The following is an 18,766-nucleotide window of genomic DNA, read 5'->3' as shown; positions in this document are numbered from 1 at the left end:
TAATAACGACAATTATGGAGCAGGCTTCGCATTTTTCATACTCGTATTCCGGTCCTTCAGGATGCATGGAACGACGGATGGTTCGAAAACTTATCGGATCGAAAACGTGACGGAACAAAGGAATGAAAAAATCAGCCGAAGCTAATCGAGTCGAATACATAATTTCAAATGTGCCGGTGATTTTGAGGAGAATTTTCGACCCTGAATTTCAACTTTAAACACCTGATCACCATCAACAAATTCGAAGAATACATTTTGTCTGATTGTGGTTTTTATAAAAAGACCTCTTTTTATTCGTTGATAAATTTTCTTCAAATCTTCTGAGACATGATTTTTTCTTTAGCTTGTCGTTTTGCCATAAAAATTCCGACATTTTCACGCAACATTTATAAGTTACAGACAATAAACTTGTAATTCGAAAATACATTGCTGATATTATACAAAATCAAATTCAGACAATTTGTGGAAAATTTAGATTCACGAATGAAATTATCTATTGTTACTCAAAATCGGACAAGGAATACGAATTTTTCGGTAGAAACAAATGGCTGAATACCGTCCTTGCTTTGTTTTGAAAAATTTTTAGCTGGATGTAAGTAGATTTGTTTGAATGACGCAATTTAAACGTTTCCATTATCAGGTATTTGATTCGATGCTTTTTTGACGTGACTGTACGTCCGACGAATAGGAAAAAAAAAAAAACAGCACCGTGGTTCAAAGCGAATTGATTGATCGCTCGATCTTAACTGATGACAGGACATTGACCGAGGATCTTACGCGACTCGAAGAATTTCAATTACGACTCGAAGTGAAGATGAGAAACCGTAAGATTAATTATTCAGCGATTTCGAGTAGCTCCGAAACAATCCTGGTGAAATCCGCCCCAGACATTCAAACTGACAACCTAAAATTCCATGTTAGCTGACAATGAAATTCGACCATCTGGTAATTTGGAATCCACGAATATAAATCGCAAATCCAGTGTATGATTTTAAACAATTACAGATAAATTGCAGCTCATAGCTAATTATTTTAGCGGCAAATGAATCCTCTTCACAAATCATCCGTAGGGATAAATTTTTTCCCCATCATACAACTAATTCTGTACAAAGGTTGCACCATAAACCCATGCATGTAAAATAAGTGTAGTAATTACGATGGAAATAATTTTTTTTTGGGGGGGGGGGGGGGGTCAGCCTGGATGGTCGAAAATCATGCAATTTTTTTTTTTTTAAAGCAAATGAAAACGCTTGGAGCAATTTCAATTTGAGGGACTTATTATTTATAGCTTATAGAATATTTTAGAATTTTCTCATTGAAATTAATCATAGAATGGAGGCATACCTCCTGTTTTCAATCAGATGGCGCAGATTCCTCGGTCAATTTATATCCGATCGACTTGAAGTTTCGACACAATCTTTAAAATTTGTTTATCCTTTCGAGTAGTGGCTAGATTTTTGAATTCGAACCTCAGAACTTTTTTTTTTAAGTATTTTTTTCAGCAATTCTCTGGTCGACAAGTGAAATGTTTTGTTCATAATCGTATATACCTGAAAAACTTTTCTTTTCTGTTTTTGACATTTGGGCTGTGAGCTCGCACTCGAAAAGTTGTTTTTAACTCAAAAAATTTTTCCAATCTGTCGCAAGTTCGACAGTTATGTCAGAAGATGCGACACCTCAAAAGCCTTCGATTTCCGAGTCGTTCGCTATTTATATGCACCATGCTGCAATTTTGTTGTTAATTTGAATTAAAAAATTCTAAAATGTTTGTGAATCTATAAATAATACCCCCAAACTGCAAATTGCTCCAAGCGTTTTCAATTTGTTAAAAAAAAAAAAAAAAAACTTCTAAAAATAGGTATGATTGTAGGCCGTCCAAGATGTACCCCCCCCCCCCCCTTTTAACGTTATTCAAAATTCAGATCCAGTATGATTAAATCAGAGAATTTGCCAGCACTCAAAATCAGATCGAATGATTCTTTGGACATAAAATTGCAAGCCTCGATCAACGACAGTCAAATATTCTGAATGCCCTAATTCGACCGGTTCGTCTCGCGCCTCAGTGATTTTTTTTTTATTTTATTTCAAACCTACATCCGATTCAGTCGTGCTCACCCTCGCATACGTTTTACTCGGTGAAATACGCGCATCGAATAACAAGTGAAAGAGACTGAATAATGATTATACGCGCAAGCGTGAGCGTTGAAAATTTTTGAGTGCTCTATTCGCAGGGAAATCGTACTTGCCAGAGCTTTCAAGGTGCGTCAATAGAGACGATAAATGTGCAGTCATTGCATCCGCAAGCTGTGTTCGAAACTCTATTAATTCATGGATAAACTACTAATTTTCTCGCTTCCACATATAAATTGAACGTTGCTGATTATCTTAAGCTTTTTTTTTTTTTTTTTAATTGCTTCAAAAAGTTGTGCACAACTTTCTCGTAAGATTGTATAAATCGCAACGTAACTATTGAATCAATCGCTGTTTCATTTTCCGTTTCACTGGTTCAACTCGTTTCACGAGTCGTCATATTTATCGTATGTCTTCGTGTTAGACCTGCGACGTTCTGTCTGGAGTTATACGAACTCTTCACGCAAATAAAAACGACGTGACATTAATATATCACGGTTGTTAAACGAGATAAACGAGTAATGGGAAAATTCCTCTGTACAGTATCACATACGAGCGTATTATAAAGATTTAAGAGAGCTCGCGATGAATGCATAATGCATGAAAAAATTTGTCGCCACGTTGTTTGAAAAGCTTCTTTCACAGCTTTTATTACATCGTACGTAGAAACGGGAGAGGAAGAAATGTGACAGAATCCGAAAGTATGACCCAAGTAACATACTGAAATCTCGTTTCAGTCTGACTCCCCAAAAACATCTCGAGTGAATTAAGTTAAGGATGCTCGGGACGTACAGTCAGGTGAAAAATCTTTAGTCAAAGAAAAACGCTATGGACCTGAGCTTCGAAAAGTATTATCGAAACTAATCTCATTACGTACAACTAAAAAGGTTCTAACGATGTCAAGAAATTTACTTGAAACGTTGTAAGTAAATATACAAGGGGGGTTCTGATGCAATCTTCCCTACCGACCGTGTCGACTTACTCGACTTACTTACTCGACTCGGTCGGTAAAGAAGATTGAACCAGATCCCTCCTTGTATATCTACTATTGTATTTTGACCATCACCACCTCGTTGTACATGATTTAACGAAATCAGAGAAATCATGCTACTCTATAATTTTTTCACCGACAAATTGATACTGATTTTACAATTGTAACGAAAAACAGCTCATTTGAATCGTGAATAAATATTCGGAACACCGTCCGAGTTACATTTTAGATAAAAATAACGTATTTCTCGACGAATCATTTGAGTTTATCATCGATAAATTGTATAAATAGTTTACACGACAGTCTTTTTTTTTGTCACATCTAGCGAGTGCGTGAAAAAAAACCGACTTACACGATTTATATGGAATTCATTTGTGAATTGGACGAAATATTTCTACGTGGATTTGTCGTTATAAATATAATAGTATAATATGATTGTCCTGAAATTGTGAATAACGAGGTGCTTACAGTTGAAATTGAGTGATTGAAAATATTTCTGAGACCACGAAGACTTGTTGAATAACATTCAACCTCAGATCTGTGATACCAGTAAAATTTGATACATATTGAACTTGATTACTTATTCAATACCAGTTTCCGTATCTTTTACTCGTCCTGGTATTGTTACAACGAATGTTTGACTCGCCTGTACCTTCCTCAGGTTCTTGAAATCCCCTTGCCAAAAATCCCACAGGGAAAACCTTTCCCGTCTTCTTTCCATCTTTCTCTCTCACCTTCTCCATTTATATTCGTGTAGTAAGATTACGACGCGAGCAATTGAAAAATAATCAAGGTATTTGATCCCTCCGCAAACGTCGATTTGAACCAACAGAAGTGTCGAACAATTCGAATGACTTTTTTTTTTAAATTTATTTCAACCCGAGAGAAAAGAATTATTCATATGGCTTCAAAACATTTATTTATATAGCGCGAGCGTGTTTTACGCGTTTTTTCACGCATGTTTTCCGTACACAAAGTATCCGTTTCTATTACGGGCAAGTAGTCTGCGAATGCGCGTGCGCGGAGTACTGAAAAAACCACTTTTAAGTCCTAGGAGTGAAAAGTGATATTTTCTGTACTGCGCGCATGCGCTGTAGCGAACAAATCTGACATTACGCGACTCTAACCTCAATTTCGTGCTTCGTGAAAAAACGCGTAACGCACTCTTGTTACATAAAGAATCGTCTGCAAGAAGGAGGAAACGGTCTTTTCGTCTTCTGTTCACCTACGACTCATACTGCAAACTTACGCTCGGTTGGCAAAGACCGAGTTTTCCTCCTCGTAACACAATATACTATTCTTTAAATTCTGTCTCTTGAACGATGCACGCATCTCGATTTTTTATATCGTCCGACAGTTAGTATTACATAACATTGTAACCTTTTTGATAAAAATTCTAATATACCAACGGTGAAAGCATGAAGAAATTCTATGAAAAAAATAAATACCGTGCACAGTCAAAGTTCAAGGTTCGATTAAGAGAACGGAAGTAAAATTTCAGTACGTTTAACACCGCCTTTTTCGTAATTATTTTACTGATCCGTAATTCCCGCGTTTTCTTGACAGTTTTTTTTTGACACACTTCCTAACAAAAAAAAAAAAAAAAGCGAAAGTAAAAAACTTCCAAACAAGAAATTTGCTTCACCTGCGGCGAAATAAGCTTACATACATAATTATCACACATTTAGCAAACTGAGATATGGATGAGCGTATCGGTGTCGTCTATCCTGACGGGGATAACGAGTAACTGATTATTGCGATGCAGACAGCTTTCGGGGCCCCCTTTCTTATCGGATCAGACTAACCCAATCTAACCTTAATACCCTAGACATTGCATTATACATCCTTTCAGCTCTCGGGATCAATTTAACGTTGGGAATTAGTTAAGGCGAAATTCGGAAAATTGCTTCATCGCCGCTTCTGCAGTAACAAGTATGAGAAGAAAAGCTGGTAAGCGGAGGATATAACGTCACATGTCGTTAATTCCAGGTCGGTAAACGGATATTCTGATTTTGAACCGACGAGGAGAAGTTTGGCTGAACGTATCCAAGCTTTCAGATCCCATGGATTCGGTTCCGAAAAAAAAAAAACAAATAGGGCTTTAAAACATTCTGGGATACTTTTGAACTATAATATTTCAAAGCAAATTAGTTATTTTTGTCAAAATGATGTTTTAATTATAAAAAAAGCTTCATAAAACAACAAAGTATCGGAAAGTTGATCATTCTACTAAAAAAGTCACAACTCGGTGAACTTTTAGTATTTTGAACAGAAAATTGACTGAATAATTCTTCAGACTCGGATATTAAGAAGGAAAAATATGGAGATGCTGCTCGACGAAGAAAAGATATTTATTTGAGTGAGTGGAGTTGGATTTTTCTAAAAAGAATGAATTTTTACTATATTTAGTTTTGGATATTTTTCTTACATCATTTTAATTCCAACCGATTGCATCATGATCGTTACAATTAAACGGGGTGCAAACTCTGCCTTAAGAACTTGTTCGATTTAACCGTCAATTCTCTGATGATAACTTCTCTGAGACGGAGTTTGCATTCAGTCGGAAAGTAATCGGGTAGAAAATGAAGAAATGACGAAAAACGAATGTGAAATATTCCAGGATAAATTCCCACCGTTTTTTGGGTAAACCCTTTTGAGCGATCCTCAGCTCATGAAATATGTCAAGAATGTCCGGAATTTCATTCCGTTTCGAAATGCGGATAATTCCTGGCACTTAGCCCTCGACGGTTCCTCAGTTAGATGTATGCTTTTTTCTCGTCCAGGCCCTCGAGTTTTATTGCCACGGGAAACCTAACCGGGCAGAATTTCGCGGCTGACGTTGTTCGAGGCCGAAGTACGCGGAGTGATCGAAGATAAATTAATTTTCCGGCATCCCTTGAGCGAGGACCGCGTGTCAAGATGAAAGACTTGAGCTCGAAATAAACCGAGAGCGCTTCCTTCGATTTGCTCCGGATAATGTTTAAAACAAAATTCTGAAATTATCACTTCATCGCCGTCTTTTACAATTAATTACCCTCAGTTACAAAAACACCGCTCGATTTTCTCCGAAATATAAATCCGTGGCAAAGTGAAACGATCGTCCAGTTTCCCAAAATTATACTCGTCGACGCACAATTTTATTTCATCTCACATACTTTTCCTCTTCAATCTAATCATTCATTATTTTACGAAGAGAGAATAATTTCCATAACACAAGCTATCGTGAAAACAGTTCAGCTCATCGAATATATATCGAAGGATGAGGAAAATCTGGCATCCGAAACGAATTATTCAAAAATATTCACCCCCTAGTCAGTTTTTCAATTTCTCTTTCTACACCATCTTCTCTTTTTTCTTGAACGGTTTGTATTCGTTTTACCGAAGTACGCGTATAAAGCCGGAGAAAAATCAGTTATACTATTTTTTGCCCCGCTTACAATATGGATTCAATGAATTTTCTAACCCGTAATAATACAGGCTTGTAAAACTCCAACAACTGTACGATGATGGAGAAAAAGAATTGATAAGAATTTCAAGAATTATTTACAATTGTTTTTTTTTTTACACGAATTAATAAAGAATATTGCGAAGAAACCTTGCTAAAAAATTGTCGAATTCCAATGTGAGGATAAAAAAAATATGGAAAAAATCTAATTCCACCGTCTATACTCATTCAATAACTTAGCGATGAAGCTACTTTGGCATATAATGGAAAAAACGAATGTCGGTATTTACGATCGCATATATCGATGTCCAATTTGTCCGATCCGTTCGACTTGAAATTTGTATTATTACATGGGTGTAAATACAGAGCACAGGTAAACACCCACGTTATGAAATGCCAACAGGGGGCTCCTAAACTTTTTTCATCCGGAAAATAGCCCCACAAAACTTTCACCCGTCCTTCAGACCCTTTTTTACGGCACGCGAGTTAACGCAACTTCCGTAAATTTTTCCCAACCCCTCCGAAATGGTAGAATTAATTTTTTTTGCACTCTGTTTTCCTTTTGTCAATCATGCCCCTTAAGCAGTATCCGTATAATACATACTTTCCTTTTCGATTTCCTTGTATTATTATTATAGTTCGTTTACCTCGTGTATTTTTTTCCCGTTTCTTTTTTTTCTTTTCTTCTAATTATATTATTTCCAAGATGACGCACAACACGTTATAGCTATATACATATTGTTAAGTACCTATCTATGAGATCGCACGTAGGCCGTAATTTTTCCGACCCCTCGAGCTGTTCAGGAGCGTACATAAATTTATACGATGAAAGCCGACGTATTATAAAAACACGACCGAAATATTCTACGCTATGAATATAATATAGATGTAGATATTTACCCGGTTTATCGCCGAATAACCGCGATCACCGCGTTCGTCTAACAAAATCTTTAACTCACTATATTTAGAACATACGATAAACATGTTACCGAACGCATCGGTGTGTAATTTTTCCAATATATTATATAATACGTCCATAGCTTCGATATTCAGCTAAACCGCTGACGCTTCATATTTTTTACCGACATTTTCATCCTCTCTTCTATTTTTCCATGGTTTATTTTTTATTTTTCGTTTCTCACCGCGAGAAATTAATCATTAAAAACCAAACCGAGTTTTAGTTAGAACATTATTCATACATATATATAAAGATGAAAATTTCATCCTCTGTTATTCTGTCAATTTGACGGTGTTATTAGGAGAAACGATTTCAACGCCGTGTCATCATCACGTCCAATTAAAGTGATCTATCAGCCCTGAAAAAATGAGAAAGTCAATTAATCGTTGAAACTTCGTCCACACCGCTATACCTCTTTAAATCATAGGATAATCAGGATTAAATGGCTTCCGTAATTAGCAGACCCCAATCCTCATTGCTTGAGCAGGGCTAATTACAGTCTGTATAATTCAGGGTAAATGACGGGGTGAAATTGGATTAAACTCTGTGGGAAAAAGCGGACATTCGGTTTTATTACTGATATCACCCTCCCATTTAGCGAAGCAATGATTAGTCGGTGTCTATAGCTCCGTAAGCCTTGAACAACTACAAACATTGTGATAAGCTGTTCGAAAATCCCTCTTTTCAAAAGGGATAAAATACAATGCTGACACGTGTATTCGTCATTTCTCAAACGACAAGTAAAGGCAACATCGAATAGCTGACGGTTAGATATTCGAGCTTTGAAAATATCGAGACACAGGGTGTATCATGGGTTTTCACCACGAAATTTCATTCTCCGGGATCACTTGGATCCTCCAGACACTTGTACCAGATTGTATCCCACAGCTGACACCATAGGGCAGAGTTGAATGCCAGAAAGGATCCTGGGAACGTGATTCGTGGGTCTGAAGTACTCGCACTGAGTCGCTCAGAAATAATCTCGAAGCAATATGCTATCGCCGGAAGTAAGGAAGAGGAGACACGCAGCTTCCTGCGGTCTGGATGCACTCTCGGTAATTCAATTTCTTCGTAATGACAACTCTCGGAGATGGAACAAGAAGGCAAAGTACCGTTAGAAGCGTTTTGTCTCCGCCGAAGAAGTCTGGAAGTATAACCTTGTCGGTATGCATGGAACTAAATTTTTACTATCAGCTGACTCGAATCAACGACCGTCGCTTCATGAGCTGCCTCAATTCCAAGGTATAAACTTATTGCCAACGCTGTACTGATTTTAATCTGACAAAAGTTACGATTCTGCATGAAGTCGACTCAGAAGGAACGTCAGTTTAGTGTCCCCCTCTGATTTCGTTGCTACCTACGTATGTTGTGGAACATCGAATACCGAAAGACACGTATTTCTTTCCGCCTTTTCGGCGGAAAAACGGTTTGAAAGGGTGAAAACGACTCGCAAAGATGGGCACCCAATGGGATGATTTCTTCATGCGCTTGATGTACTCGAATGAAACCAACTCTGAAATATGTTATTATTCGGTAGAAACGTTTCAGCGCTGGTTTCATTCGAATATATGAAGCGCATGAAGAAATCACGCCATTCTCGTGTTTGGGGATCGTTTTCACTCGTTTAAACCGCTTTTCCAGCACCACGATGCGGCGTTAAAAAGAAAATTCATGTATTTTAGTTTTTAATGGTCTACAACATTCACGAGTTGCAACGAATTCGAAGGAGGATACCTCACTGGTGTTCCTTGTCGAACGTCAACAGAGGCTGACATGAGCTCGTTACTGGTTGACTCCATGCTGCGTTGATCAGGATCAGTAGCGTAACCCATGTTGCAGAAACACTTGACACAATGCAGAGTAATCGAAATGATCCCGATCGAATAGAAGCAATTAGCTGATAATCCGAACGGTCGTCAAATCGAAAGTTTTGTTCTCTCTACCATCAACCGCATCTTTTTCGCACAATGGCGAGAGTCTAATCGTCTCGTCGCTGGACTTTCGTTTCCATGGATTCCTGGACCAAGATAGATCCTCCGTCAACTTGCGTGACAAGCCAGTCTTTTTACGCTGGGTGAAAAGAAGAAGCAGAAGAAGAGGACCGGAATGTCTATGGATACAATACATCGTTTACATAGCAGACAGTGGATGCTCGGTCTTCAGTATCCACTTGTGTTGTCCTCCAAGTATAGCAAACGACGCCATTGTAGCGGGTAAAACAAACTTCTTCCTTTAAGACGAGACGACGTCTATTGGCACCCGACCTTTTCTCTGACAGAAGTAGAGGATCATAATAGTGGAAGAGCGGAAAATTTGGAAAGGAAATGAGAGAGGCTTGTCCCGATGGCGGGGAAAAGGTACTCTTTGTTACCGTTCCTCGCTGCAAAACATTTGATCTGCACGGATCACTCTGTCAGTAAATATTCGTGCACGGCGTAAAGTCTGCGTTAGTTGAAGCTCGGTAAATTCTCGGATGATTGTAATTTTGGCCAGGATTGAAAACAAACAGAGGCTGGAAACATTCCTACGAGTAATTCCATGCCTTTTCAACAACTTCAAACGTACATCGAAGCTAGTCTGAATCAGAGTTAGACTAATTGATCGAGGCTTTGATCAGGGACGCCTATAGCTGTTATAATAGGTTTAATCTGTGTAACGATTTAGTTTGCGATGATTCCCGTCGGATTACATTACGGATAGATTGGCTTCCATTGCGATGTAGAAAGGTCGTGATATTCGTGGAAATCTGGGATTCGCTAATTGGCCAGGATCCGCTTGAAGCGATAAATATGAACCCTGGCGTAAAAATTACTCTCTGGAATTCATCTAGCGAGAAAATTAGACCGGAGAAAATCAAGTCTCATCTTCGTCGACGGCTTTGAACCCCACTGAGAAAGAGACGGACAAAATTCTAGGCTATAATTTTCGTCCTTGTGAGTTCCGCAAAAATTTTATATTCCGCTGGCACGTTACTCCGATCTTTTTGTTTCGCGAAAGAATTCCCCCTTGTTATATGCTATATACTTGAGATAGGTCGATCGGATGAAGGCGCAATTAGCGTCACTGTCAGCCGGGTACAACAACCTTCTGCTAACTCAGAGCCTCGGTCCCTTCGATGAAAAAATATCTCCGAAGAGAGATGTTCCCAAGATATCGAAATGATCCTGCGTTGGACAAAGGGGCCAACTGCTGTAAAACTCGCTGAAAGAAGAGAGCGACTGTATTTTATATCCATAACAAAATCAAGAATACGGATCCGTAACCGATTTTCGAACGGTGGTTCGTTTTGTTCGTTGAATCTGTCCAAGGCAGGCTTAAAGGCTGCCCTGACATACTCGCATAATACATTTTATAATTCGAAGTAAATCCGAGATCATCAAAGAGGTTGAGCTGCCGTCTAGCGTTAGAGCTAAATTTGATTTTCACATCAAGGGCGTCATTTTATCATTGATAAACAAAAAAGTAACAATTTAACGTGTGCAAGTGAGTGTCAAGACTCGATTCACGTGCGGTAATGCATTCGACGTCTTAAACCGGTTAATCATCGACGATTGGTTCACCGCGAAAGCCTGGAAACTTGAAACTCCGGGCTGGAGAACATGGAGCAGGTCCTTTGACGCAGGAAAGTAAGTTGGAGATCATCTCGTGCCTCTGTATCTATTCACCTGATAGGGACGTAAAAAGCGACGTCTGGAGAGTATTTTACAAGGGGTAAAACTCGCTCTCTCGTAACTTCTGGAAATTTTCTTTCTCTGTTTCCATGTTTGTTTCTCCTTTGGACAATGAACAATATCGAGAATAACGCCAGATCGTATGATCAAAGTGCGGGGAGTCGATTCGAGGAGAGGAAATTGAACAGTTAACGACGAAAACAATGCGGACGAAATTAAAAGACGCATCCGCCCGGAATATGAGAAGGGCCCTTTGATCTCATCATCGGGAGGCATGGAACCGAAATACCGAGATAAAAGACCGACGTGCCCTGATAAAATCTGTATGGAAGACTCGCGATTCTACAGGCGAAATGTTCGAACAAATCCGCTTTTCTAGGCGAAAAATACTTGTGCTCTGCGCTTTCACCGAATCCCGAGATGGCCCATTGATCGAAATCATGATCCTATGGATCTTTGCTCCAAGACATGCTTTCCCCAATCCGTAGTCTATTTTTTTCTTCATTTCGGGCACTGACAAGCATTCTACTGTTGTAGTCGATATTGGTAAGGAATTTTGAAAATTTCAACCTTCATCCTTGGATAATATCCGGTGTCAGAAATTTAAGCTACACGTGGAATTCACCTCTGCAATTTGACGACAGTCTTTAACGACGCATTCCGGACTAACTCAAATTGTTGTTTCACCCATTTTATCCATATTTCTTTTTTGCCAATTTAATGAAGCCAAATGCGCGTTCCCGTGAGTTTAACGGAATGGATCAGCGTATAACCCCGGCGGATTTTTTCATATCTCAATTAAATTATCGCGCAGATAAACTATTCCTCTTAAATCGTATGAACAGAGAATCCTCTGCAAGTGCGAGTCTCTCCGTCTACTTTTTTCAAAATACACTAACATCCGCATAATTGGAATCGAAATTAAACCCAGTCGACGTGACGATACGTTGCACGGTTTGCCCAATGCGTTCCGGCCAATCGAAGAGCAAAGCTCTCTCCCTCTCTCTCTCTTCTCTCTTTCTCCCTCTCTCTGGATTCCCCCGAAGCTGAATTGATAGGAGGTTGTGGATGGCCAGCTGTGATAGTTGTAACAATAATTGTCCGAGATAACGGAGAACGAATCGAACTACGCCGGGCTGCGTTAACTGTATAATTACAGATACGAGCGGATACTTTTGGTTTACCGGTCGAATCGCGCAGTTCGCTTGATCCGAGGAATTAAAGGTATTACGGTAGGAGAATTGTTCCTGCATGCGCAACGTGCAATCTATGAGAATATAGTTTTTCCAAGGGCTCTATTCCTGGCCTGATCGTGCTGGCAAGAAGCAGAGAGATAATTCACAGCGCCTCGGCGAATATAAACTTGTGAGTTAATATTTTTGAAGCTTCCCAGAGACCGTCGAGTCGGTTTTTATACCCAAGCACTCGACTCGGCAACAAGAAACACTCGTGGGGGAAAAAAACTGGGGAGCCCGCGTTCTTCGAGTCTAAGTCACTTTGCATGAACGGGAATTTAATTCTGGGATTATTGTAGTCTCGTGATTGACTCAAAGACGACGACGCGACGCTGGATTGCCGAGAAAAGCTCCGAGGCGATTAGAATTCACGCTACGTATTCCCGACCTCTGAACGAGCCGAAATAAAATGAAATTAAATAAAGCCGATCCGTCGCCTCTCGCCCGGTTGAAAATCGTATCGGTACTCGCGAAGAAGTTGAGCCGGAGCGAAGGCGGAATAATCTAGGCGACAAATTGAAACATCTGTTCGAGAGTCGCGAAGCACCTTCATGTTTTATAACCCTCTCTGTAGCCGTGCGAATTCCATCTGTCGTCCTGCTGATCAACGTAGATGTACCTGCGGGACGCTTCGTCTTCGAATTTTGATTTCCTCCGGGATATTATCCAGTCGCGATATTCGTATACAGTGAGGTTATCTGCGAGGTGATGATAAAGGACCGGCAATATTTTTGCGGAAAGAACGAGGAACCGTCGAGTTGTGTAGAATTTTTACTCGTTTTGAGAATCTTGGAAAGCGGGCGAGGGAGCTTTCAAATGAAAGTAAAACAGTTTGGGCAATCAAGAAAGTTTAAAAATTTTCCTTTACCATTTTGAACAAGTGTAATATAATCAAAAAAAATTAAATAAAATTAATTACAGCGCGAGTCGCTGGAGGTTTTTATATGTATTTGAGAGAGAACTTTTTCGGTAGATTGATCACCGGGAAACGAATTGGGGTGTTTTTAACATCGAAATAGAGGCTCACGTGTAACACGTAGATCTAATAAACCGATAGCAACAGCGTTATTTATACACGATGCTTTTCATATATTAAATTATCAATTAGTTCGACAAAGCCCGCGTCGTAAATCAATAAATAAATATCGCGCCACGTAATCCACAAGGCACTGTACATACATTTGATAAAAAAAAAAAGAAAGAAAACGTACGGTTTTTCACCCTGGCCATAAAATTTTTACTTATGGGTGGGCATATAAAGTTTATCCGATGTTGCATTTGGACCCTCGGTTATTAAAAATTAGGTACAATATTAGGCATATTAAAAAAGCTTGTTGCATATTTCAAAACGATTTATTACCGTATGCGGAAATCCACCAGACGCCAGCTTTTGGAAGTTTATTCGTTAATAATTAATGTCATAATTGAAGTAACGTTAGCCAAAATATATAATTATACGATCACGATAAACGCTTCGAAAGTTTTTGTTATGAAACAAGGACGTGGCTGCAGTGCTGCTTACATTAATCCATTAACAAAGTTTACCCACGCTTATAATCGTGTCGGATTATAATTATTTTGCCATCCTTGTTACATTCCACGTAAAAGTTGCGGGATTCTTACATAAGTAGGTAAAAACGGAATCCGTAACAAATCCTCTGGTGATTCGCAAAATTAAAAGAACTGTAGTTACATAAAATTTACGTCGTAACATATTCTCAAAGAATTGAAAATACGATCTGCTTTCCTTCAATTAAATTTTCGATATTCTCACCGAGAAAACATGAACAACGCAGTGAGAGTAGAGTGCTAAAAGCGAATGACAATCCTCTCTTCCTCCCACGAAAATTGCGAACCTCGTTTTTCCACAATCGGTCCCTCGGCGATACTCTAAAATAAAAGCTCGTTCCACCGACCGACTTCTCTCGAAATTTTATACTGACCGCGCATTGCCGTAATACCAACCGAACTGTTTTCCTTTCGGTCTATTTCTAGGTTTAAGGGTTCGCCTGTCGCACCGCAGGAAGCATAAACGCGTCTCGAATCTCCAATTCAAACGAAACGTCACAGCTGCCGAAAGAAGATTAAGAAACGTGTAATGCAAAATGAAAAGCTGAAAGTTCTAGCCGACTCTACAAAAGCTCGTATTCCAATTGTTCCTCATATCGGCGTAAGATTCTTTCGCGACCCATGGTTTCTGAATCATATTTATACACGATCAAATTTATCGACTTCATGCAACTTGTCAGGTTCGTTTGGTATATACATCTTTGGATTCATCTCCGTTGAACGCTTTTGATTTCTCAGACCGCAAGGTCTTGAATCGATGTTTTGATAAAGCTAAGTCTGGTTCGTCATAACATCGGAGTTATTATTTCGTTCCTCGACGTCAAACGCGAGTTACTCTGAAATCCTCGTTTTCCGCGAACGATACGATGGTCAAAAGCTGGCCGCATTAATAAAGTAAATAACCACGTCGAATATTGGTAACTGCACCAGATGCCAGCCCGATATAATATCTGGGCAGCATCGTTGTAAAACGTATTTGTCGAAATCAGACCTATCTACATACGTCACAGCGTTGACGAGTTATATTTTCCAATCGAACGCAACTGGACCTTTCCTGCTTTAACCCCGTTTTGATTTTTCTGTCAATAGCGGCGCCCTGCAGAGAAAATTGACCAGCACCACAGAGCGAGCTGGTAGTTCGTGATAAAAGAGGGAACCTGGAATTAAGCGTCAGGGGTTGGGGTCTGAGATCTGTAAGCCTGGACCGGAATGTGCTGTACAACCTGGCGGAAGTCCAGACTGATGCGAATCAGCTGAACGCTACTCTACCTTAAGCACTTGTTGTACGAAGTAACGATGATGAATCGCCACGAGAACATATCGGACTTGTACAAGAAGCTTAATATAACCGAAGAGGACATCGACTACCTGAACAACTTCAGCTTCCCAAACCTTCCGACGACTAGGACGACCATTTCTTCGACCGAGGAGAAATACTGCTACTGCAACGGTGTCGTTCGCGACCTTGCCCTCTCCTACAAGGTTTACCACGGCTACGTTGCCCTGATAGTCTGCATATTTGGAAGCGTCGCGAATATGCTGAACATCGTCGTTCTCACCCGGAAGGACATGGCCTCGGCACCCATAAATCGCATACTCACAGGACTCGCGACCGCTGATATGCTCGTCATGTTCGAGTACGTTCCATTCGCCGTCTACAAGTACCTCATCCTTCCGGGACACAAGGTCTTTCCTTACGGATGGGCGGTCTTCGTGCTCTTCCACATGCACTTCGCCCAAGCCCTGCACACCATCAGCATAGGATTGACCCTCACTCTTGCCGTCTGGAGGTACATCGCCATCAGGTCAGTAAACCCTAATTTACGAACGAATTGAATTTATTGGGACCGTTGACGCGACTCTTTCATGCCCTCGCATTTCTATCTCGTACGACTTTTCGTTGGTTGTCGTAATATGACGAGAAGAAATCAACCTGGTCTACTAGGCTTGCACTACCATGGTAAAGCCTGCAGATGTAATTACCTCCGGTAACAAACTGAACTCAGAAACGTCATTGGAGGCTATCAACATCGTGCTTGATGCGACGTAATCGTTGAAAGCAGTTGATAGGATCAGATTCGTTTCCGAGACTGCGGTGGATTTTGATTGAACCAGTTTACCTCGGTGTAGAATCGCCTTTGATGGTATACATTTCACTGCAATCGCACCACCTGACCGCTAATTTTCCGCTTGAAATCGGAACCCGATCGCCTCCGGGTTGCCGCTCAAGCTGACCGCAGCTTACAACGAATGAATTCCACATCGTGACGAGGTACTCGATCAGGAATCGGTTCGGAAACGATTCCAGCGATATGGTGGCGTGATGACAATCCCGTTGTACCCGTTCCACATCTCTCAGTCATGGCGGCAATTAGGTAATGTCGTGGAACCGAAACATTGCCAATGCACTATCGATCGTCCTCGAGTTGTACACTTAAGCTTCACCCTCGGAGGTGATCCCTGTCCGATTAGGGTACGGGATTAAGGTTCAGTTTTGTTATCTTCGAGCGCATTCTCCCCAATGGCAAAAGTTTCCTAGAGTTAACGTGGTGAACCGATTTACACGGCCCACCAAAGTGAAAATGCTCCTCGTGCTCTTCTCAACCCCAGACCGTGTTGGAAATCTATTTTTATTGACTTCCTGTCCACCGCGAATAGAACACGGAGAGCAAATGGATTGAACTCATTTTTTCTTCCTTTCCATTCCTCTTGCCTCGATTCGTGATTCGAGACCACAAGCCAAGCTGAACGGCCTCTCTAACTCAATTGTCACTCCCCGAAACTTCTTTCGACAGTTTAGGGTCTGATCAAACAGATGTTCTCTAATGTCGCGTCAAGCTGACAAAAAAGCACTTTGACGAATTCCCCGTGATCGTGAGGTTTCGCAAGCCCCAATTCTTAGCTCGTAACTCAGCTGTGTGATCGTATCTTTGGAAGGAGGATTATTCTCCAGTGCGCACTCTATCGAATATTATATATTTTCCTAACGTAGGTCGTAAAGTTATTTCGCGATGAAGACGGCTTGGGTTTGTTTTCTCTGCCTTAACGGACAAGATTCATTCCGGAATATTAACGCGTCTCTGTTTTTTCAAGACGATAATCGTACCGCCTAAGTGCTACGAATCTAAAATAAATTTGTACGAAATAGTGGCGCTCAAAAGAAGCCTTCATAAATTTTTCATTACGGTTGGATATGGCCGAGTCTGATGGCGCGTGTTGCGGTCCTTGGGATCCCGATTTTTCAAGTTTCCAACAAAGTTTTTAAGAAAGTTAAACAAAAGTTTGAATTCGGCACTCTTTCAGCCTCCAAAGCCTAATATGGTCCTAGCGAAACGAAATAAAAGATGAGGTAAAAGGGACCAGACAAATAATCAACGGAATTTCAACACCGACCAAGTCAACCTCTTCCAGAATCGTAGAATCGTTACGTTAGCAGTAATAAATCACGACTAACATATCAAATTTTAACCGGCTAGAAGGAACAGTCAAGAGTCGTTTCGGGTGGTGGCAATAATTTAGGGTCAAGTCGAAACACAATTAAGCGTTTACTTATATTACTACAGAATAAACTCGAATAACGAAGATTATATAGACATATAGTTGGCCATCCCGTTATTGCAAAAGCCGACAAAGTGCAGCTGGAATATCATCCCCGACATGGGGAGGCCAAAGTATACATTGGATAAAATACAGGAGAAAGTTTTGATGAAAAGTAGGAAATATGAGCTGCGTAAGTAAATTATGGAAACGTCTGCCGAGTGAAAACAGTCCCGTGCGTCAGACTGGTGGAAAAAACTTTGGTAAAAAGAGTGGCGAGTCGGCTTGCGGAGGATGCCAAGGTGGCAGAGATAGCTCGGGCAATATTATCCAAAGGATATAGTGTTTCTCGACGAGGCCATTACTGTGCGGACCGTTGACACTGCAGGGTTTACAAAAAGTGGTAGGCGTCTGACAGAGGCGCCGGCAGTGACATAAGGGTTGATCAAAGGTGTAAACAGCGCGGAAAGGAAGCCATCGAGACCAAATTTCACAGAAACGTTAAAAAAAAAAAAAAAAGGGTGGAAGAAGGATGGTCAGGAGCGACGGACCGCCGAAATTCACGGTAATCCGATCGCCTATCGACTCTACGACGCAATTTATAACGCGTGAAGAGGTCCATGGCGCGAAAAACGCGTCTTCCGATTCCGGCGTATCACATATTACATGAGCGCGGGGGGAGGAATTGGGTTCGTATAAATATTTATAAATCCGTTAACATCGAGTTCTCCTCGGGCAACTTTACGACACGAGTGGAACGCGGCACATACTGTTCCCTATCAAAGGTGACGTACGGGTGGAATGGTGGCCATAAAAATACACCGGCATAATGCAAATTCCAGGCTTCGGTTCGGAGGGGAAGTAATAACTCTGCATAAATATTGGCATTCAGAGAGGAAGCTCAGTTCTCACATACCGGCCAATCCGCTTGCGGTTGTAACTTTTTGAAACGCTTCCACCCGGTTGAACGATTTTAATTTCCGCCATGAACAAATACTAGCTTTTGGACCATTTCAGGTTCCCGCAACACAATCATGCCTGGTGCACTGCTGCTCGGTGCAGAGTCGCACTCTGGAGCAGTTTTCTCGCCCCTTTCATCGCCTGCGCTCCAAGCTATCTGGTCTTCGGGGTGAGTTCACGTTATTTACAGATTCTGATTTACAGGGTGAACCATTTTTTAAAATATGCTCAAATACATCGAAAACTGAACAAATTAGCGGGAAAGACTTA

At 40.6% G+C, this 18,766-nt stretch overlaps 1 protein-coding gene across 1 annotated transcript in view; it reads left to right on the top strand.

The window, feature by feature from the left end:
* The window catches only part of LOC124300248 (G-protein coupled receptor dmsr-1), a 30,184-nt gene that overhangs the window by 6,788 nt on the left and 4,630 nt on the right, over positions 1-18,766 (top strand). Inside the window, exons 3-4 of the mRNA XM_046754124.1 lie at positions 15,089-15,804; positions 18,554-18,665. Coding sequence (XP_046610080.1) covers positions 15,296-15,804; positions 18,554-18,665 — 621 coding nt within the window. The 5' untranslated portion in view covers positions 15,089-15,295. The remainder of the gene's footprint in view (positions 1-15,088; positions 15,805-18,553; positions 18,666-18,766) is intronic.

This window comes from Neodiprion virginianus, chromosome 1 (assembly GCF_021901495.1).
Source record: "Neodiprion virginianus isolate iyNeoVirg1 chromosome 1, iyNeoVirg1.1, whole genome shotgun sequence".
NCBI classification, from domain to species: domain Eukaryota; kingdom Metazoa; phylum Arthropoda; class Insecta; order Hymenoptera; family Diprionidae; genus Neodiprion; species Neodiprion virginianus.
Note: the sequence above shows the minus strand (reverse complement) of the source record. Positions and strands in the feature narration are given on the sequence as shown.